At 47.5% G+C, this 21,893-nt stretch overlaps 4 protein-coding genes across 9 annotated transcripts in view; all 4 read left to right on the forward strand.

The window, feature by feature from the left end:
- Nucleotides 1-21,893, forward strand: part of HOXA3 (homeobox A3) — a 44,829-nt gene that overhangs the window by 3,634 nt on the left and 19,302 nt on the right. Inside the window, exon 1 of one of the 3 annotated variants that reach the window (XM_068404767.1) lies at nt 8,484-8,561. The exons of the other annotated variants lie outside the window; for them this stretch is intronic. The gene's annotated coding sequence lies outside the window, so the exon portion shown is untranslated. Of the gene's footprint in view, nt 1-8,483; nt 8,562-21,893 lie in introns of those variants that run through there. 3 annotated transcript variants of the gene reach the window in all.
- HOXA6 (homeobox A6) lies at nt 726-18,441 on the forward strand. Of its 4 annotated transcripts, none has more exons than XM_068404775.1 (3): nt 726-1,306; nt 8,457-8,561; nt 16,286-18,441. In XM_068404775.1, the coding sequence occupies exons 1-3, from the start codon at nt 871-873 to the stop codon at nt 16,354-16,356; spliced, it is 612 nt and encodes a 203-aa protein (XP_068260876.1). In that variant the 5' UTR covers nt 726-870; the 3' UTR covers nt 16,357-18,441. The 4 variants fall into 4 exon arrangements, with proteins under 4 accessions (XP_068260876.1, XP_068260875.1, XP_068260878.1 ...); XM_068404774.1 differs by lacking the exon at nt 16,286-18,441 and adding an exon at nt 8,702-9,689; XM_068404777.1 differs by having other exon boundaries at nt 727-1,306; nt 16,693-18,441.
- Nucleotides 4,753-7,498, forward strand: HOXA5 (homeobox A5). The gene is made up of 2 exons (XM_068404772.1): nt 4,753-5,544; nt 6,519-7,498. Exons 1-2 carry the CDS (start codon nt 4,983-4,985, stop codon nt 6,767-6,769), a joined length of 813 nt encoding a protein of 270 aa, XP_068260873.1. The 5' UTR covers nt 4,753-4,982; the 3' UTR covers nt 6,770-7,498.
- Nucleotides 18,622-20,885, forward strand: HOXA4 (homeobox A4). Its single transcript, XM_068405117.1, has 2 exons — nt 18,622-19,253; nt 19,748-20,885. The coding sequence occupies exons 1-2, from the start codon at nt 18,674-18,676 to the stop codon at nt 20,074-20,076; spliced, it is 909 nt and encodes a 302-aa protein (XP_068261218.1). The 5' UTR covers nt 18,622-18,673; the 3' UTR covers nt 20,077-20,885.

A 21,893-nucleotide genomic window follows, 5' to 3' on the forward strand; every position in this document is an offset into this window, starting at 1 on the left:
ACAACCTCCGCATTAATTATGGGGGTGTTCATTAAGATACGAGATCACTTCCACGCAGGACGCGTTAGCCTCTCTCACAAAATCTGGGTTCGGCGCTGGGGCGGGCTCCCCGTGTTCCGACGGGAAGCCTCAGCGGATGGGCGCTTTCCGAAAAAAAATCGCCCAAAACCTCCTGGATGCGCTTGTGGCATCGCTGTGGGAAAAAGGAGAGAGGCCGGGCCGCCCCCGCCTCTTCGCTCTGCGCGGTGCTCCACGGCGCTCCGCTCCCCCTTTCACATGTTCCCTCCGCTCCAAACTTTCCCTCCGCAGCATCTACCGCCGCTTCCCCCCACCGGAAGGCCGGGGGCGGCTCGCCCACCCTGCCCGTGGGGCTGCCGTCTCCCTCGGGGGCGACGAGCCCGGCGTGGGCCCGCCAACTTTTAAGGGTGCCCCCCTTACACAGCCCTCCAGCCGTCGGGTGGGGGGGAGTGTCCCCGTTCGCCGCTGTCACGCTGCCCGCGCTGCCTGCTCCTGCCGGCAATTATCACTATTATTATTACTACTACTATCATTATGATTGGAATATTTTTCCTCCGGAGGGGCGGTGCCGCCCCGGGGGCGCGGCCGGTCTCCGCGGCGTTGCGCGGCGTTGCGCGGGGCGGTGCGGCGGGGCCGGGGCTGCCGGTAAGTTGGCGGCGCGGTGGCGGCGGCCCCGGGGGAGCGGGCGCCGCGCGCGCTCCCATTGGCCGCCCCGCCGTCAGCTGCTCCTATTTTCTGCTGTCGCTTTTGGCGCTCGGCCATCCAGAAACAAACCACTTCGATGACTCCTAATAGTTATCGCCAGATGTACTAATACACAACAAATCACGGTCCGAGAGAGGGGGAGAGCAAATGAGTTCCTATTTCGTGAATCCCACTTTCCCGGGGAGCCTGCCCGGGGGCCAAGACTCTTTCCTCGGGCAGATCCCCCTGTACCCGGCGGGCTATGATGCTCTCAGGCATTTTCCGGCTTCGTACGGGACAAGCAGCCTGCAGGACAAGACTTACACCTCACCTTGTTTCTACCAACAGTCCAACACCGTCATTGCTTGCAATCGGGCTTCCTATGAGTACGGAGCCTCTTGTTTTTATTCGGACAAGGAAATTAGTAGCGCCTCTCCCTCCGGCAGTGGCAAACAGAGGGGGCCCGGGGACTACCTGCACTTTTCTCCCGATCAACACTACAAATCCAGCGGCGTCCAAGCCAAAATTGTAAATGAGGAAGGCACCGACCGGAAGTACACGAGCCCTGTTTACCCCTGGATGCAGCGGATGAACTCCTGCGCTGGTAAGGCATTTCGATGCAATCGGGGCGGGAGGAAGGAAAAGTTTCTTTCCCCAAGATATTTTGTGTGTGTGTGTGTGTGTGTTTGGTTCTTAGATAAAGTCCAGACTGCTGGAGAGGCACGGCTCCTGCAGGGCAATGTGTAACATGAAACCTTCTCAGGTTATTTTAGACCTGGCACATTGGCACCCTGGGAACGGTGGCCGAGAGCCCAGCTTGTGGGTTCACGGGCGAAAGTTACTTAGGAAGCAAGTAAAAAAAAAAAAAAAAAAAAAAAAAAAAAAAGACGAAAAAGAGAGAGAGAAAAGGGAGTAGATCTCTTTTACCACTCTCCTAAAGCCACCCCAAAGCCTCTGCTCCGCTCCTTCATTGACAGAGAGCGATGCAGGGAATATGCCCTCTGTACTGAGGATCCAATGCGTTTGTAGCACATTCCTCCTCGCCCCCCTCCCCCAGCTCATTAGCCTGTAAGTATCGGATATTGAGAGCACGTTTCTGGGGCCGCGGGCGCACTCCCACGGCATCGCGGATTTTCTCTGACTTACAAGTGAACTTCGCATAATTGAACTATTCTGTCCAGGAGTGGTACTGGGGGGAAGGCTTGTATTGGAGTGCCACTTATTTTTAATAATCCCATATTAAGACGTTTACTTCCAGTTTTTGCTAGTGATTCCCCTCCTCTCCCCTCCTCCAGAGTTTACGTTTGCTGTACTGTGGGTCGCATTTCTTTTTTTGGAAAGTTAAACTTTTAGCAAGACCATTCTGATGCTGCTTTGCATTCGAGGGCAATAAATTCCGGAGCAAATGGCAAAGGCTCTTCTATGATCTTTACCTGATGTCTATAATTATACTTAAATTACAGACCCTCTGTAGTCGCAATCATGGCAATAGAGTGTGTTTATGTAAACACACCCGCATAGACGTGCACACACACGCGCACATATACTTGCGTGCAGCTCCCCGGATCGCACACATCTGCGTGTGTGTGTGCGCGTGTGCGTGTGTGTCCGCGCACAGGCTCTCAACACGCAGGAGGTAGACACTACTCAGCGATTCACACGGGCGCTACCTACTCCGCTTTCCCTCGTTCCACCTTAAAGCCTCTTTGTACCCCGGTTACCCCACCACCGTAAGCACGCTGCACATCCGCATTTACAGCTGGTCAGGCAGGAGAAAAGGAAAAGAGAGGACAAAAAACCCAAGCCTTCAGGAAACCAGAGCAGCCTCCCCACACCCTGTGCTTGTGCCCGCAAAAGGAGGCAGAATATACTAACCGCTCTTTCTGGTCTGAAATCACTGGGCCCTGTCCAATGCGATCGTTTTGTCTTTACTTCTACAGGTACAGTATATGGAACTCATGGGAGACGAGGGAGGCAAACTTACACCAGATACCAAACGCTAGAGTTAGAGAAGGAATTTCATTTTAACAGATACTTAACCCGAAGACGACGTATTGAGATTGCAAACGCTCTCTGCCTTACTGAACGCCAGATTAAAATATGGTTTCAAAACAGGCGGATGAAATGGAAAAAGGAAAACAAATTCATAAATTCCACACAGCCCATCAGCGAAGAAACAGAGGAAAAGTCAGGGGAGTAGAACCACGTTTAATAAACGCTACCAGGCCTTTCCTTAGCACTTACTATTACTATTATTATTTACCTTCTGTTCCTTCTGCTACTGAAGTCCTGTAGGTTTGTCACAGTCTATTAATTCCCAAAAGGCTTGGTTAAAAGATGTACATTTGCAATCATCTGTGACTTTTTTTAATGTATGTGGAAGTCCCAGCTTTTGAGCTAAAGGCATGTATGTATATAAACGCTTTTCCAAAGTGTAGATGGCGTTGCTTAAAGTATTAGAGAAATGGCCCAGATTTTTAAATATTTGACGTGAGCATCCGTGTGTGGGCGAGTGTCCCTGGCGTGCCTGTGTGAGAAGAGATAAGCGAGTGTTGTTGTTGTTGTTTTTTTTAATTAGAAATGTTCATATTGTAGAAATAAGAGAGATTTTAGAAAATCTTGGGTTTATGTTTTTGCTGACTCCCGCTACGTCGGGCCGTCTCGTTATGCTGTGTTTGGTCTGCAGGGGAGGAAACAAGTTTTATGCATGTATAAGATACTTAAATAACAAAAAGAAGAAAAATCCTTTTAAAAAATTGTTGTATAAATCCCTGGATATAAGCATGCAGTTAAAGCGAAGATGAAGTGCAGGGAGATTTTTAAAATGCCGCTAAACTGCTTAATCTGCACTACTAGTATTGAAGTAAACACTCGGCGTTAAACTTCAGGGGAGGCGAGGGAAGAGGTTTCGAGGCGGGCGAATTTCTGTGGTTCCCGTCGAGCTTACACTGAGGTTTCGGTGAGCTCAGCTCTACACTGAAGGGACTTTGAATTATGGACTACATTTCTTGGGGCTTCATGAGCTTGGGTCGATCTTTCTTCTCTTTTCTTTTTTTTTTTTTTTTTTGTTTTGTTTTACGGAAAGAAAAGTGTCTGTCATATTAACTCGGAGATATTCTTCCCCGCTTTTGTGGTATCTTAATTCACATTCGAGTTTCTTAGCACTGGAAAAAATAAATAGATACTCTAAAGAAAAGTGGCTGCCATAAAATGTTTCCACTTCGAGTTCTGTATAGTAAAATAAGCGCAGCTAAAATATTGATTAATATGTACGCTATAGCTTTCTATATTATATTGTGTGTGCATGTGAAGCTGTGTACACATACACTTGTACACGCATCAGGGATCTTTTGTTTGGAAGGCAGCGCATTTTGGGCTACCGCTCTAAATATTTTAAACTCCAAACCTGGAAAATACTAATGCAAAATGGCTACCGCCGCATTTAGAGGTTTTTAATTTTTTTCCGAGAGGAGGAAAAATAACGACGGCGGAAAGCCGCCTGGAATTTGACCCCCTAGTTGGAAAAACGCTGCACGATATTTATCTTTCATAGGTACCTGCCATTTCACATCGGCAGGACCCGGGTGCCTCTCGAAACCTCCGGCGCGGGAAAAAGGATGGGGGGTGAGAGGGAAGAAAACAAAATATCTAGAAGGGACGTAAGCGTTTCCATCGTCCGAGGATGGATCATATAGGATTTGTGAACTGGAGTAAATAAGCCCCGCATGGAGGAGACAACAGGCACAAAGCGCAGCGCTCCCTGCACGCAAGGCTCTGCGGCGGCCGGGGTGGGGGAGCAAGCCCCACCGGCCCCGCCGCCTCGCCGCCTGCTCCCGGTGCCGCTGGCGGCGGCGGGCGCGGTGGCGGCGCGGCGCGCCCCGCTCCGCGCCTCTCCGCGCCACCGTCGGGGGCCGTCACCCCGGGCCGACCCCGCGGAGCCGCCGCCATCCCCCGCGCCGCCAGCGGGTGGCGCTAGAGGCCGGTGGACGGGCGGGCGGCGGCGGCGGCGGCGCGCGGCGGCGGCGCGCCCCGGGCCGCCCGCACCCTCCCAGCTCCCCCACCAGTGCACGAGTTTACCTCTAGAGGTCATCAGGCAGGATTTACGACTGGACAACAAAAGCACGTGATGTGAAGCCGTACCCCATATTTGGGTGCCTACGTAGGAGGGAACCAAGTACATGTCCCAGTCATTTCCATAATTCATCATAAATTGTGCAAGGGTGCTATAGACGCACAAAACGACCAAGAGCCACAAATCAAGCACACATATCAAAAAACAAATGAGCTCTTATTTTGTAAACTCATTTTGCGGTCGCTATCCAAATGGCCCGGACTACCAGTTACATAATTATGGAGATCACAGCTCGGTGAGCGAGCAATACAGGGACTCCGCCAGCATGCACTCCGGCAGGTACGGATACGGCTACAATGGCATGGACCTCAGCGTCGGGCGCTCTGCTTCCACCCACTTTGGTGCCAATGAGAGACCCCGCAGTTACCCGGCCAACACCACCTCTGCCTCGACAGAGCCCAGGTACAACCAGCCCGCGACGGCTTCCCACTCGCCTCCCCCTGACCCTCTGCCCTGCACCGCTGTGGCCGGTTCGCCTGTCAGCGAGAGTCACCACGGGGTGAAAAACTCCCTCGCCAACTCCACCAGCACTTCGTCCAATTCCAGCAGCAACACGCACATCAGCAGAGATGGGGTTGGCACCTCGTCTGGGACTGAGGAAGACACTCCAGCAAGCAGCGAGCAGGCAAGTGCCCCGACCGACCAAAGCACAGCCCAGCCTTCACAGCCCCAGATCTACCCCTGGATGCGAAAACTGCACATAAGTCATGGTAAAGCAAATACCCTGTTATTTCTTTATTTCTCTGGAGGAAAAGGAGGATTTAATGTAAACCGGGTGGCTGCGCCGAGTAAGGTCGGGGAGAGGGAGAGAGGAGGGCGTGAGAACGGGCAGCCTCCGCGCACAGCACAACTCTGCTGGCAGGGAAGCACGCTCCGTTCTCTGGGCGAGTTTCCCCCGAAAGAAAAAAAATAAACCGCCCGGCCCCAAAAACACAGCCCGCCCGGATCCCAGCGCCGGCCCCGGCGGGCAGCGGGGGAGCAGAAAGCGCCTTCCCGAAGGGGGATCGGGAGCAGAGCTGCTCCCGGCTCTCCTCTGGAAGGGGGGATCCTCCAGTGGGAACGACGCGGCTGACCCCATTTATTTTGCCGAGCCATATTAAAAAGAGAATAGGAGAGGGCGAGGAGGGCAGTTTTCACTGCTGGGAAGCCGTGGGGGAGGGGGGCGAGTCGCCCCAAACTCCGGGGAAGCAGGCTTGAGGGGCGCGGGGAAGCGGAGCAACTTTCAACCCCAGGTACCTGCCCTGCCCTCGCTGCTGGAGGAGCAGCCGGGGGCTCGCTGCCTCCCAGAGCCTTCCCCAGCTCAGCCGTGGGAAAAGGCTTCACGCTTCAGCTTTGCTCTCCCAGCTCTGAAAACCCAGCTAACAGCAGAGGCATCCTCCAAACCAGCTTATCTGGGGGAGGTGCGGGAGGCGGGGGGGGATTAGCCTTAAAAAACAGAAGAAAAATCAATTAAAAAAAAATCGAACCCCAAATCCAAGCGAAAACTTACCGAGACCACAAAATCCCCCTCCCCCAAGCCTTTCCTAAACGTGGCTGGAGGGGGAAACTTGTTGAGCGTTTATCCAAACCAGAAACAAAACGAAGCAGGACTGAGAATAACGGTCTTGGTTGCTGGTAGCTGCAATAAGGCACGAAGGCTCCGAGTGGCTGCTGAGAATCTAAATCATGTACTTTTCTCTTCCAGACAACATAGGGGGACCAGAAGGGAAAAGGGCTCGGACTGCTTACACCCGCTATCAGACCTTGGAGCTGGAAAAGGAATTTCACTTCAATAGATACCTGACCCGCAGAAGAAGGATTGAAATAGCACATGCTCTTTGCCTCTCAGAGAGACAAATAAAGATCTGGTTCCAAAACAGGAGAATGAAATGGAAAAAGGATAATAAGCTGAAAAGTATGAGCATGGCAGCTGCAGGAGGGGCATTCCGTCCCTAAGCGTTTGATCAATTAAAAGTACTGAGCAGTATTAGCTGACCCTGCGTCTCATGTCAGTACTAAGTTGACTTTCTAAAACTTCCTTGTGTTACTTCTGTGAAGAAACCTTGTTCTTGTCGCCCTTATTCATCTTTTAATCATGAGCCTGTTTATTACCATTCTCTCGCGTGTATAAGTAGATCTGCTTTTATCGTACATTTCTTTGTCTTGAATGGCTTTGTCTTGAAAAAAAATAGATGTTTTAACTTATTTATATGAAGCGAGCTGTGTTACTTGAAGTAACTGTTAAAACAAAACTAAACTAAACAAAAAAAGAACAAAAAAAAAGGTTTAAAAAAAGGAGAGAGAGAAATAAACCCTCCCCCGGTTTAGTACAAATGTTATGTGTTGCACTCAACCTACTTAACTGTGCATGTGTGGTCAAGTGTTAATGTCTGTATAGCTCCAAGCTGTTAAAAATATTTTTATTCAAACTACCTATATAATTCCTGTGTAATTAATGCTGTTGTAGAGGTGAAATGATGAAATCAACTGAACTTGTCCTACATGTAGTGAATAGTGAATCTGTGACGAAAACTGTGATTCCAAGCAGTATGTCCTTGCTGTGCCTTTGTATATGACTCTTTGCACGAACTCTTAGAAGTGGCTCTTATTAAGCGCAGCTTCTGTGATGTATGTTTTTTGTGAACAAAGTTACAAATATAGTTAAAGTCTGGCTGTTTGAGCAAACTGTGATCAGCTTTTTTTTTTTTTTTTTGTATTTGTTTTTAAAAAAACCTGACTGGAAATACACAAAAAAAATAAACTTTCTATTGTAAAGTTTTCGTGATCTGGTTTGTGCAAAGCAAGAAGTTGTGCTTCCTGATTTGCCTCTGAAAAAAAATATTAACCCGTGCAGAGCTTTTAATAACATTTTACCTGGCTCCTGCTGCACGTTGCAAATGGTAGGTGCAGCGGTTGTCCGCTACCAGCATTTTTAATTGAAAGTTTGACCGTAAGTTCCTCCTTACTGGTTTCTCGCTAGGTGGAAAGCTGCATCGCAGGACCACAATCAACACCCTTTGTGGGTGAATCAACTGTTAGCTGTTTGCTGATGGTTGGAAAAAAAAAAAACACCACCACCCATGTGCTTTGTTAAAACACGCTGCTAACTCCAGGACGTGTTTGCATCGCTCTAGAATTTCTCCTGTGGTTTCATTAAGTATATTTGCAGGACAGCCACGTCCGAGCCCTCTGCGTCTATTAGTAACCCTCGCTAGCCACATTACCACTTTTCACCCTTTAAAGATTTTTGGTTTTCTTTGCTACAATTAGTTTGCTATAAACGTAATGTTACTTACCCCATCAGAGCTTGAATGGTTAACTCTTCTGAGCTTCTAAGAGCAACTAAAGATTTGCACATTTACTGACTGGTTACATTGCTGCCTTCCCTTAAAAGTTATAAAACAGTAAACTTTATAAGCCCCAGTTCCGGCTATATGACATTTGGGTGCCAAATGAATAGGGTTTTGTCTATGAATTAGATCGTAAAATCATCCATAGCACAGACAGATAGGCTCACTGGCTATAAAAAGTCACGTGGTGCCATTAAAGTAAGTTTTATGGTTTTGGGGAGTTGACATCCAACATTATATACCACATAACATATAATCTCACTGACGCTGGACTTCATTTGACTCTTTTGCAGGCTACGTGTGCCTCCTGGCCATTCAAATTGTCAGGTTTAGGGACAGAAGTATCCAAACCACAAGTTCTCAGTACTGTATGAAAAATGGCTCCTTGCAAGTCAAAGGTAAGTTTTGTGCACAAGTTCCTTAAAGTTTATTTGTACAGTGGGGAAGCCGAGGCTCCCGCTCGCTCTCGCTGCCTCTTGCCTCTCTCTTTCTTTCTTTCTCTTTCTCTTTCCCTCCCTCTCCGCCTGGAGCTTTTTAGGACGGTCCCACGGAGCCCGAGAGGCAGGATCAACCACTAATGATTCAGGTTGCACTGCATATCTCCCCCATCCCTTCACTCGCAGCAGCTAGCTCTCTATTTTAACGATCAAATCAAAGTAAACCACAATAAGCGACTTTGGCAGAGATGGATTTTGGGGCCTAGCTTTAATCACTTTGACTACCGCAGAAGATAATTACTTCCTTTGCTCCAATAGACTCTCCAAGTTTGGAGAGGTTTTGTTTAGCAAAGAGTAGTTACTGCAGGCGATTAAAAAAAGGGGAAACAAAATAGATAGGGCTTGATATTATCTGGGCAGTGCCTTATGTAGACATGATAGAGTTGGAGGCGTGCTGATATGGTAATAATCTTTGGATTGGTGAAATATGTTGCACATCAGAGCTAGTATTAAAATGGCACAGACTGTACTGGAGCTCTTAAGATTCCTATTTTCTGCATTGGGTTCTGCAGAAAGCTTTACCTGTGTATATATGTCCATCTGCGAGTGCATAGCATGTTTTGTGAAGTGCATTTATAATGTTGCTGTAACTTTTTCCAGATCCTATATGTAATGGCATAAATATAAATATATTTAAATTATGCGCGTGTGTGCATGCATGTATAAATCGATGTATATGCCCGTATAAAGTCATGCACACACACGTGTGTGTCTAATATCCGTTTATTTATGTATACAAAGTGTGTGTACGCATGGATACATATATATGTTCCTGTGTCTTTTTTTTTTTTAAGCGAACCAATTGACTGTAACTTGTAGCATTAATACAAGAGACTACAGGTCATTAGAGTGCTGCAAATTATGAAATACGGGCTTGGTTTATTGAAGATTGTAAATATCCCGCCAGCTCTGCTCTCTCCCTCTCTGCCTTATATTGCTGGCTGCCATTGTGGGGTAGGCCCCAGCTGCGTGTTTACTTCAACATTCTTTTTATTTAAGTGGACTGTTCTCACCAGAGTGTGATTACTCAGCAATAAACTTTATGGCCGGATTTAACTTTAGTCTTTGAATTTACAGGACTTGAATGAAAGGGTGAAAGGAACTCTGTCTTTCTCTGGGTAGCATTACGGCTTGATCCTTACCCTCAGAGCTGTTACTTAAGCCAGTGATCTCGAGGAGTGCAGACCAACTAGTTGGGGGCTAGGGAAGAGATTTGAGAATTGACTCAAAAATTTAGACATACCTCTCTATCTCCAAACCAGCTGTGAGTATCTTGTTCTCTGCTCAGGTTTGGAGTAGAAGGGATTCAGCAGATCTCATTGTTTTCCTCCTTGTGTCATAAATTTGGGTTTGCAAAAGAACGGGGTGGTTTGATGCAAGCTGGGACATGGGCTTTGTTTTATTTCGCTAGTGCTATCCCATTTAAATATTGTGGTTTAGACTGTGTCTGCTGCTGCGAGCGAAAATGAGAGAAAAGCACAGGGGTACAGGACGGTAAGGCTGTTGTGTACTCCCACAAGGTCTGCACATTACCGACTGATCCTTATTTTTAGTTTATTTGCCTTTAACGTTAAAGAAACAGTAGCATGTAAGGTTGACTCAGCTCAAAGGTTTCACAGTTTTACAAATATTTAATATTTAGAGTCAACCCCCTGTGTAAGATAAATGGAGTCCCAAGCCTTTGTGTCTGTGTATCCTTCCTGTGAACATTAAGCAAACACGTATGCATATACTTTATATTTAAAAAATGGGAAAGGCTTTAAAAGTGCATATCCAAATGCACATTTGAAAATCATTTCCGTAATAAACAGCTGGAGATTTTATAGTACACGAGCTGTCACATTTTCATTACTACGAATACCAGAAAGTTATATATGATAGGCGTGTATTGTATTGTATTATATGACATAAAATTTTACAGTTTGAGGCAAAGGCATGAAAATCCTTTAAAAGTTTGGGCTTATTTTATATACGGGTCATTTTCCAAGGAAAATCCTTCGCTTGTAAATGGGAATGATACTAGACACAAACCGTTTGCGGTTACTCAACATTCAGCAACACTGCGTTATTTGAATTAGCTGGTGAATACACAAACACACACGCACACCCGTTCGACTAATATTTTACGAACCTGGATGTCACAGCAGATTGTAATTTTTCATTGTTTAGAGCGAAAAGATTTGCTACTACGTATTTTCACATTTTTGAATGTGGCTTCTGGAGCACATTCCACGTACAGCAGTGTACAGAGATTCAAAAACTACGGAAAATAAAAATATCTCCAAACCCACAAGCATATAAACCCCCCTGTACTGCAAGAAACTCTCTAACAACAAAAGGAAGTTAGCTAGAAATGACATCTTCTCCATATTTCTGGTCCTGCCCTGCCCTAAGAAGGACAGTTGAAGCCATTCAAATCCAGAAACGCATTCAGATTTTCTAATCCGCTTTGAAATTTGAAATTCAAACAACCCCAGACTGCCGAACTCTACCAAAATATTCCCAGGTCCTAATTGTTTTCCGAGGGAAAATGTCATGGAGAATAATCTCTGGGAATCAGGAGAGAGGTCTTATCTGCGCACTTTATTTTTCTGCTGTGTTTGAGGGATTACTGCGTGCGAGTTTGTTTTACTTTAGGTATGGCAAGTGGCGTTCTGCGATTTGAAATATAGTTTACCTAATCCTTTGAAAGAAATACTTGAGTGTAGTGTGTCATGTATAAGCGTAAGGCCAATTAAAGATTAGGCAACTCTCTTAGCGTGTATAACTAGTGACTTTGCAAGGCGTAACTTTCTCTAAACCAGAAGTATAACAATCCGATGGAAAGTCATCCGTAAATTACAGCTCTGCAGCCTTGTCTAAACCCTGCAAACGCCCTAATTGCAGAACATTACGGGGAAATTATTATTCTGCCATTTCCTTACATTTAATAAGTGTGTATCTGTGGAAGGCTGACAATAGAGGGGTTTGCAATCTGCTCCATGGGAAATTGAATGGAACAGATCATGAGGGGCGGATCATGAGGTTTCGATTTCAAACCCTGGATACTGGAGCAATGCCTTTTCCCTCCCCGCAAATACAGATTTAACGCATTAAAAGCAGCCGTAAGTAAATCTCCTGCCCAAGTTAAGACATCGCTTTGCTTTCTTAGCTTTTTCTATTTCCTGCCCTTAAAATCTCGGCGATTTGTTGCTAGAGTTGCTAGCCAGAGCGCAAAAACACAGCTCCCACAGCCGCCTGGTCATCTTTGAAAATATTATCCCTTTCAAATTAAAGCATCCTCACTAATGTCTCTCTGGAAGGCAAATACTTATGGACCATCACAGTCACATGTTCCTGTAGCTACACGCACAAACAATATCAAAACGGACACAGAGAGTGCGTAAAATTTGCAAGGATTTCGCCTTATAGCATACATAAGGAATCTTTCCTAGACCCCTCTCCCCCCCAAAAAAAAAGTCTTTTCAATAATAATATTTGCTATGAAGGTTATTGGGTAATTATTGCAATTTTGTGGAACAGTCCTTGCTTGAGGTGAAGTCTGTCTCTGGATAACAAATGGCAGCCCGTGCAGTTCACTGCCAGGTTAAGTAAATTCAGAAAAGATAAATCTGCACACCCTAGGAATCACCAGCAGAGCTCGCTTTAGACCAAGTTCACAGTCAACTCGTTTGCCTAGACAAGGCTTCGCAAACAATTAGAGTTGTTTCTTTATGTTTAAACCAAGGAGAAATGACTAAGACCCTCGCAGCACAGGGCTGCAGCTTTTTCCCCAACGCTCGTTGCTACATTCCTTCCAACCTCACGCCCAGAACTTACCCAGCATTTCACCTGCAATTGTAACCATATAGCGCCTTTGAGTAACAGGCTTCTCTCCAACGCTGCCGAAAGGCTGTGCAAACTGATTTAACAGCACTTTACAAAGCTGCGAGATTAAATAAAATAAATAAAAAAAAAGCTAATAATTAAAAATGCAAAAGTATCCGATTTCTCAACAGCGAGAAGAAGGAAAAATAAAAAAAGCCCTTGGAAAGCTGGGGGAAACGGCAGAACTATTGAAACAAACAGTGCGGGTCTCTTACTCCTAAAAGAAGCTGCATAGCTTTTGTATATCTTTGTGGTTAAGGGCGTTACAACTGCAGGTCAAAAAGTTGAGGGTCAAAAGTTTACGTTTTGCACCACTCTTAGTCATTCGCTCAGACAGAGTTTGATGTCAATGTTATAGCCGAGATCTTGACTATCAGCACAAAAGATAAAATAGCTTTGAGTTACGTGTGTATCACAGTATGGACTCCAGGTGAACCCTACTGGCTGAATGACCTCAATTACCGAGGAAAGGATAGAAAATTCCTCTTTTCAAGAGTAATACACGTTGTATTTCATCTTGAATTATCGGCCACATTTGTGTCTGAATATCTCTGTTTCAGCCGTGGCAGGTAAACATGCGTGTCACCCCCAGAGCAGCCGCTGATGCTGCCTCCTCCGAGAGTCAGGTAGCAAAATGTTTCGCAGTTGTTTATTATATAATAACCTGCTTTAAGAGGTTTAATGTTAAGCCTTCTCACTTTGCAAAATGGCAGGAAGATAAGATAGGAGCGAAGCTATTAACGCGTGTATCGATCCTAGCCGCGCCTCTATTTTTGCTCTCATTTCTGTAGCGACCGCTAAACTGTGCTTAAACAGGACATGCTGGAGATAATAAGGGTTATATGTTTGTTCCGAAGGAGCTCGTTTAAAATGCGGAGCGGTGAGGCCATGCTGTACTACCGATGGAAAATATTGCGGAGAAGCTGGTGCCCTACGCTGCTCCGTGATTTGGAGGGATCTCACAGCCTTCTGGAATTACCCGAGGCAGCAGATCCCAGCGAAATGGGGAGCAGGGAGGTCTATTTTCCCTCCCTCCGTCCCCCGCCCTCTCCCCCTCCCGAAATAAAAAATTTGGTAGAATTTCTTTGCGCAAAGAGTTATTTCCACATTGCTGGGATTTTTTGGTTCCTCGGTATTGAAGCTTTAGCTCCTCGGTTAGGAGCGTCTGTAGGGAGAACTGGCCAATACCGCATAGGGAATTTCATTCTGGGGGAGATCACAGCAAACCGTAGTCAGCCTGAAATTATGAGGGTGAGGGATCGATGGAAGAGGGAAAGGATATTCCCAAGTATTCATAAGAAGATATGAAAGGTGCGGAGGAGGGGACAGGGCGACGAAGAAGTCTGAGGAATTGCGCACCTCACCCCCACCCATGCATAGCTGCATTTCCACCCCCAAGGCAGGAGGCTACACTGGCCTCTGTGTAGCTGGTACGCGTGAATTATTTGCCAGAGACACAGCTGTATCGTGGCAGTCGAGTGCTATTTCTCAGGAACAAATATGCGAGGGGTTAGACTTCAGATTAGCCAAAGTGATTATTGGGGATTTTGCCTAAAGTACCTGCTGAAGCCCGGAAAGTATATAATGCAAGCGTTTGCTCGGCGTGCAGGCGTTGTTCATGAGTTGCTGCTGTTGCTCACTTGTAGCGAGCCCTGGCGTTACGCCTTTGGGGAGCCTGCCCTCGCTCGAGATAGTATATAACCTTTCCCATCCAGAGTATTTATTTGGTGTAAGAGCGAAGCCAGATAACAAGCTAAAAACCGTAGCCGAATATCTATTTTGTTAGAGAATAGCAGGCGGATTGTTTCCAAGAATAACAATGCGTCTTTGATATACCCAGAACGAAAGCTGTGAACTATAACCGGCTTACTCAAGAGTAGGTGACCGAAATCCATTTGCTTCCTCACCAAAACAATTAGTGGCTAGAAATCCGTATTTTCAATCTGTTTTAGAATAAAAATATAAATGAGAATATTTTCAAATAAGTCGGAACTGCGACTTCAATAAATATTGACTCTCCTGAATTGTTTAATTTATTCCTTAAAAAAAAAAAAAAAAGAAGGCAACAACCTGGAGCAGAACAGTTAATAATTTGAGACGAACTCTTTCTGTCCTTTCACTCGCTGCAATTCAGCGCGCTGCTCTCTGGCGTGGAAGGTCTGCTCAAAAGACCATTCATTTAAAATCCGGGCACAAATCACATTTTACGTGTGTTTATTTAACCGCGCCAGGACAGAGAGAGCAAATCCCGCCAACCATCCCGTTGTTAAAAGGAGTCTCAGTACCAGGGTAGTCACCGCTTTTACCAAATGCTGAACTTGGGGTAAAACTATGAGCATTGCCCCGGCAGCGAGCAGAGGGAAGGGAGCAGCCTCGGGGGCTGTATCATTCCCGCGAACAAAGGAGGGAATACAGTCGATACGTTCCATAACGTTTACATTTTCCCGCGATTTTTTCTTAATTTTCGCCTAGAAGTAGTGACCTGGGCAAAGCACCCCGCTATCTAAAAGACACTGTTATAGACCTTTTAGAAAAACTAAGTCCAAGGCCGAGGTGAACTTCAGGTCACCGCGTCTAACAAATATGAAAATGTCGCCTGGTGAAGGGCACGCCTTGTTATTTAACAAAGACTGTCAATGTGTAAGATTAATAAGAAACAAAATGCACACGGTGTCACTTTTCGGTCACTTTGAAACTTGGGACAGCCTCGCATTCAAGAGGAGAAAGCTGGGGCTAAATATATTCAAAATGGTTCAAATCAAATTCAAACCAGGCTGCTAGTGCGATTCTTCCTCCTCCTACCGCTCTTGGTGGAGGATGCCCGGGCACGGTGAAAGGTTGACTTGAATAATAATTATTATTATTATTATTATTGTTGTTGTTATTATTATTATTACTACTACTACTACTGCTGTTGCTGCTGCTACTATTAGTACTATTTTTGCTGTTATTATTTTTTTTTTGGGGGGGGTAATTACGTTTTAGCCGCGCATGTGGAGGGTAGCAGGAGTGCTTGACTGTTTCACAAGAAAAAGGGGGATTCCCCTTTTCCCCCTCTTTGGGTATGTATGAGGTTGGCTCTTCTGGGTGCATGGAAATTAACTCTCTCCCTCTTAACTTAATTCCAGTTGGGTCCCCATCTCCTCGGCTAGCCTCGGCCAGGAAACTCTTGCTCCTTTATTAACTGATTAAAGTCTCCTTCGCCAGTGAAATCGAGCCTTTAGTCCTTCTGGAAAAGTAAAGGAGCTGGCCTATTTGTCCTCTTCTTTTCTTTCTTTGAGAGCTTAGGATGATTCTACAAGTTTGTTAAAGGGAAGTACCGGGGGAAAAAAAAAAAGGGTTTCTGAGATTGTTTATTACAGCCATAAATCTTGCAGTAAAATGTCGAAATGGCCGTGTGCAAGATAACACTTGGTGGTCTTGGCTGGGTTCTTGTTTATGATAACAAAACCACAAAGACATGGAACAGGCCTTTTGTAGGTCCTGTCTCAGCACATCTTCGCAGCCTAATAGAACCAGACGAAAAAAACAGTCTTCAGCTGAGCAGCTCAGGTCACCTTGTAGATTTACAGTGGTATACAAAATTGCATCCTTCTCCCTGTAACCGAGCGCCCGAGCCCCACGGTAGAAAGAGGCGCAGTGAAATAAGTATACTTTGAGAACTAATCCCGTTAAATAATACGAAAGAGAGCGTGGTCAGCTCGCCCAATATAGCACTGAGCTTACAAACCGAGACACCCCTTTTCGTTGTGTTTTAGCGTGGCTTGGGAGCACGGCAGCCTGCTGTACTTCTCCGGCCATAGTGTCTCAGGACTTATGCCGAGGATAATATTTACCATAACCCAGTGTAATTCATCTAGTGCTGTCCGGCAGGTATTTGTACGTCTGTGTCTGTCTGTGTGCTTGTATGTCGTTACGCCGGGAAAATGCTCTCTGCTTGTGGTGAACTTTGGCAATCTTATTTTTTAGAGTAATGGAGGAGGGAGCTTTATTCTTTTACAACATGGGGTGCATGGGGTGCTGTTCTTTTTTGTTTTGTTTTGTTTTGTTGGGGTTTTTTTAAGTCTAAATAAAACAATCTCCCCTTTCCTGTCAAACGTGTATTGTTGAACAGTTGCGGCTGTCTCTGGGTGCGCGTGTGTAACCGCATTTCCTCTCCGTGCAGAGTAAATAGAGAAACTTATCTATTACCCCAGTTAAAGAGTTCCATAGATGTGCTGTTGGAAATGAGTAAGTAAATGTGTTTTAACTCTCTTTACAAATTAGACATTCGATAGGAGGAGGAAATGACTGATTGTTTAGATAAGTACCCCAGTATACCCAAGTGCTGGAAATGTTCTAACATATTGCAAGCCGCCTGCAATGTGTGTGTGTGTGTGTATAAAATATAAATCGATACGATGTGTGTCTTGTTAGATAGAATATATATTCAAATAGAATTTTATTGCATGTATCCATTACCTATAAACCTGCAAATGACCATAATCTAAATTTAAACCAGGGTAACTGTTAATGTAATATCTTTAGGAGGGCAAGATCTGAAACGTATCATATTTACGCATGATATATTAGATGTATTTTCCCATACCAGCAGATGAGATTACCCACTCAGCAATTATATTCTCGAAGGGTGCGGTAAATATTTCTATGTGTTCAAAAGCTTTCCTGAAAAGAAGAAAAAAAAAATCCAAAAACTTCGCTTCTAACTCCGAATGTACCAGACTAGCTGGCGTTCAATAAGTATTTTTTTCCCCTTAGAATAAGAGCGTAATTAGTTTAACCATCAAATTTCAATTACCTAAGGTCAGGGCGGTTGCCTCTTTTCCCTCTGAGCTGCAAATATCGTTAGCAGTCTCAGTTTTAGCAACGCAGAAGTGCCCGAGTGCCCTCTCCCTTCTACGCCAGGGTTTGAGAGTTAACTTCTGCGAAGGCGCTAGCGATTTCTCGTGGAACAGAAATTTAAGAAATAAACCCAAGACGAGGCATACCAAACCGACGGACTTCGGTTCGTAGTTTGGAAACCGCTCCTCCGCGGGGAGGGATGCTCGCAGTGAGCCCTACGACCGCCGGTGGGAAGTATTTGATACCGTCGTGTCCGCCTTCCCCTTGCTCCCTTCCCCCTTTCTTCCCCGTTATTTTCAGGGTCGCTATATCCCTAACACCCCGCAAGACACTCGAGAACTCTCCTTGGCCTCCCCTCCACCTCCATACTAACTTTTGCATCTATTTCTCCGGTTAGCGCGGCCTCAAAGGTGCAAAGGGCTACTAGCCCCACAGTTCTCGTCGGCCCGCGGTCCTCAGCGGCGGGGCGCTGGGGGCAGACCCCGGAGGGCTGCCGGTGGCCTGTGCCCGGCAGCCGCTGCCGCCCTCTGCCTGCGCGCAGCCCCGACTCCAGGCATGTGGAGATGGGCTTGTTCAAAAGGATTGTGCAACGCCTTGTGCAATGCCTGCCTCCCTCTGGATCATGCAGCTGGGCTGCGCTCCGCTGCCTCGCCCCGCTTCCTACGCTCTCCCGCGGGGGAGAGGGGAAACAAAAAGTGCTGGGAAGGGGGGAGAGAAAGACTGTCAGAGCTGGATTAGTTTTATCGCGCTTGACACCGCGATGGCCGGACGCGGCCCCGGGTCGGCGGGCGGGAGGAGCCGGGGATGCTGGTGAGGAGAGGACGCGGGGCGCGGGCAGCCGGCAGCCCCCGGCGGGGCGCTCCCTCGGCGGGCAGCCGCCGCCCGGGGAGGGGAGGCACGGCGGTGGCGGCCCCCGGGAGCGGCCCCCGCGGTGGGTCCGAGGGCGCGGAGCTGCCCCGTGGCCGCTCGCCCTCCTTCCATTTCCTGATCCGGGGTCCGCGGCCCCACGCGGTAATTGGCGCTGGCGGTCAGGTGGTGATGGGGTGGCGGGGGGTGCGTGTGTGCGTGTGTGTGTGTGTGTGTTGTAGGCGCTCCGGGGGTGGGAAGAGAGGAAGGGAGGGGAGTGCAGCGGGGAAGGCGGGAGGGGGGAAGCTGGAGGCCCAAACTTTGGCAGCGGCGAGCACTTGACAGCAGCGGGAGGGGGAGAGAGAGGGAGGGGAGGAAGGGGGGAAGGGGAGGGGCCTCGCCGAGCCCAGAAAAACGACAACGCGAGAAAAATTAGTATTTTTGCACTTCACAAATTAATGACCATGAGTTCGTTTTTGATAAACTCCAACTACATCGAGCCCAAATTCCCTCCCTGCGAGGAGTACACGCAGCACAGCGGCAGCGCAGGCAGCTCCGCCAGCTACCACCCGCACCACCCGCACCCGCACGCCCCGCCGCCGCCGCCGCCGCCGCACCTGCACGCCGCGCACCCGGGCCCGGCGCTACCCGAGTACTTTCCCCGGCCGCGCCGGGAACCGGGCTACCAGGCTCCTTCGGCGCCGCCGGGGCCGCCTCCCGAGGCTCTCTACCCCGCGCAGGCACCCTCCTACCCCCAGGCGCCCTACAGCTACAGCAGCGCCGGCAGCGCCGCTCCGGGCCCGGAGCAGCCGCCCCCGGGCGCCTCGCCGCCACCGCCGCCGCCCGCCAAGGGCCACTCCGGCCCGCCCCAGCCCCTGCTCCCAGGCCATGCCCTGCAGCGCCGCTGCGAAGCGGCCCCCGCCGCCGGGACCGGCACCGGGCCCGGCTGCCAGATGCTGCCCGACAAGAGCCTGCCCGGGCTGAAGGGGAAGGAGCCGGTGGTCTACCCCTGGATGAAGAAGATCCATGTGAGCACGGGTGAGTTGCCCTTGCCGGGGGGAGGTGGGGATGCGCCTGCAGAGGAGGGAAGGGGGGAGGGTGCTCCCGGGGCCGGGATGGGTCGTTGCGTGTGTGGTGCTTTTTTTTCCCCTCTCCTTCTCCCTCCGCTTTTCCTAATAAAAAAAAAAAAAGTGAGAAACCTTTTGTATCCGGGGTCCTTTATCAAAAGATTTACGAGACGCCAAACTGTTAGGGCAGTAATTATAGCCCCCATAAATTTAATTGCCCTGCAGTGGCTCTGGGCCATGTGTCTTTGAAGCTTTTCTTCTAACCCAAATGCCCATCACCATTTTTTATTGCTCCTCGATTGTCCCCACTGTCGATAGGCCGTGAAACAATTTTTCTTGCCGTTTATGTATCTTATGTGAACCTGGTGTCAAGTTATTATATAATGATTATGTTCCATCGCTTCCCTCCCCCCCGCTTTCTTTCCCCTCCGTGTGTGTGTGTGTGCCTGTGTGTGCACGTTTCAGTCAATCCCAATTACAACGGAGGGGAGCCCAAGAGGTCTCGCACTGCCTACACTAGACAGCAGGTCCTGGAGCTGGAGAAGGAGTTCCACTTCAACCGCTACCTGACCAGGAGGCGACGCATCGAGATCGCGCACACCCTCTGCCTCTCCGAGCGCCAAGTCAAGATCTGGTTCCAGAACAGGCGCATGAAGTGGAAGAAAGACCATAAACTGCCTAACACAAAGATGCGCTCCTCAAACCAGTCCACACTGAGCCAGCAGTCCAAAGCACAGACACAGGGCCACCCCCATCCGCTCGATGGGGCTACACCCAACGCAGCCGCGCTATAAATACTTTTATATATATATATTTATATATATATATATTTACCTATCTATTGGGGTTTTCCAGCTGCCCCATAGTGGAGGCTGGCCGTTTGGACCAAACAACTGTGTAAAACAAAGGAGGAGAAGGAAAGGAAGACGAGACGTGCCCAAGAACGGGCACATGTTTAAACCAAAACCTGGACGATTGTCTACATTGTATATAGATTAAAGGTTCCATGCCCATCATTTTTTTTCTATTTATGGAAACGCTCTTTTGCCCTCGGTGTAAGACAGGGCTGGATGCTGTCACGGACGAATTCTCTGTACCTAAGACGGATTCTTTTTTTTTTTTTTTTCTTTTTTAGAGAACACTTTAAAAATAAAAGACGGTTAAAACAAAGCAAAGACCTCGTGAGACACTTGTGTAAGGCATTGACTTGAATACCACTGTTTCGTGGCGTGTTCTTGGATTCCCGTGTGCGTGTGTGTGACGGTGCACACGCACGTATGCACACACACCAACACGGGAGAGAGAACGAACACGTCCGCGGGAGGTTAAAGTCCGCCCCTTAAGAAAAATGTCCCCTTACGCTGTCTAAAGGAAAATGTTTTATGTATCAAAGGTAACTTAACTGGTTTTAAGTGTAGCCCCCGCAGTAGATGTAATCTATTAGTTTTTCTCCACATTCCCTATTGCATTTATTTAAAGAAATACTGCTATAAAGGCTGTTGCTGTCTTCATATTTGGCACCGTCTCAATCGTTTGGGTCCATGTACAATTTGTGGATTTTTGGTGTAATGTATAACAGTGCCAAATGCTGGTAATAAAGATTATTCTGTACAAAAGAATTAAACGCTTGAAACAGAAGTCCACTCAGTGATGTTTCATCCACCTTGTGCTTGGCTGGTGTTGGCACCAGGAATGGAAAATAACGGTTTAACGTACCGTTTTAACCTGGATTCATCTTGTCAACAAGGTAATGGTTGCTTTAAATATAGTGAAAAACGTCCTGACTCCCAATTGTCTGGCCCGGAAAAGAGCGCTTTTCAAGAGGAAAGGTCTTGCCGCATTGTGTAGGTGAGTGGTATTCTCCTTAGCGGACTACGGCAGAGTTAGTCCGGCTCTCCACCGCGGTCCATACGACTATTTTCAGCTGCGTTACAGAGAAACTGAGCTTCTACTGGGAGCCAATAAGCTCCCACGACGGGTTTTGCTGGAGGAGAATTCACACATGCTCCCCATGATTACACTGTAAATCTTTAGCCAGTCGTAATTTATTCGTTCATTTTCGCCCCATTACGATTTCTCAGCTCTCTAGCGCTTTTGTAGGGGAATACATGGGCGGTAACCTAAAGTTTCTCTAAGCTGCCTTTTCTGTTTCTGTTTCCTTTTATTTTCTTTTTATAACTATTTCGAAATGTGTTGAGAAAGCCTCGTCAGAAACATGACGTACGACTCTAGAGGTTTATTTGACCGAGATTGTCGAAATGCTTGTAGCAAAATGACGTTCAAGCGGTTTCAGCTCAGGCTGCGCATCTCGCTGCTTCCAGGCAGTTAAGGAACCCAGGCAAAGGGGAGCTGCTGATGGGGAGCCTTGCTCAGGGCTTCCACAACAGACAGTAGCACTGAGATGGGTAGGAAAAGGCTTGGAAAGGAGCTCAAGTGCTAGTAAATTTTCCAGGGAAGGCCTGAAGGCCAAGACTTATTTACTTACCCAAACACATCCGAGAGAGATTTTTGGAATCAATGCTTCTCTTGGTGTGAGTGAGGCCGCCAGGACTGGGTGCATCATCACCCCCTGGGTGAGGTAGTACCAGGCCCCAACGGCACTGCCAGCATC

Source organism: Nyctibius grandis, chromosome 7, assembly GCF_013368605.1.
Source record: "Nyctibius grandis isolate bNycGra1 chromosome 7, bNycGra1.pri, whole genome shotgun sequence".
NCBI classification, from domain to species: Eukaryota; Metazoa; Chordata; class Aves; order Nyctibiiformes; family Nyctibiidae; genus Nyctibius; species Nyctibius grandis.

What these genes read in the sequence shown, in the direction of transcription:
- HOXA6 (XM_068404773.1), top strand. Translation starts at nt 871, where the DNA reads ATGAGTTCCTATTTCGTGAATCCCACTTTCCCGGGGAGCCTGCCCGGG. An exon ending in GCGGATGAACTCCTGCGCTG is followed by an intron (nt 1,307 to 2,642) that starts GTAAGGCATTTC and finishes TTACTTCTACAG; the next exon opens with GTACAGTATATGGAACTCAT.
- HOXA5 (XM_068404772.1), top strand. Translation starts at nt 4,983, where the DNA reads ATGAGCTCTTATTTTGTAAACTCATTTTGCGGTCGCTATCCAAATGGC. An exon ending in AAAACTGCACATAAGTCATG is followed by an intron (nt 5,545 to 6,518) that starts GTAAAGCAAATA and finishes TTTCTCTTCCAG; the next exon opens with ACAACATAGGGGGACCAGAA.
- HOXA4 (XM_068405117.1), top strand. Translation starts at nt 18,674, where the DNA reads ATGACCATGAGTTCGTTTTTGATAAACTCCAACTACATCGAGCCCAAA. An exon ending in GAAGATCCATGTGAGCACGG is followed by an intron (nt 19,254 to 19,747) that starts GTGAGTTGCCCT and finishes TGCACGTTTCAG; the next exon opens with TCAATCCCAATTACAACGGA.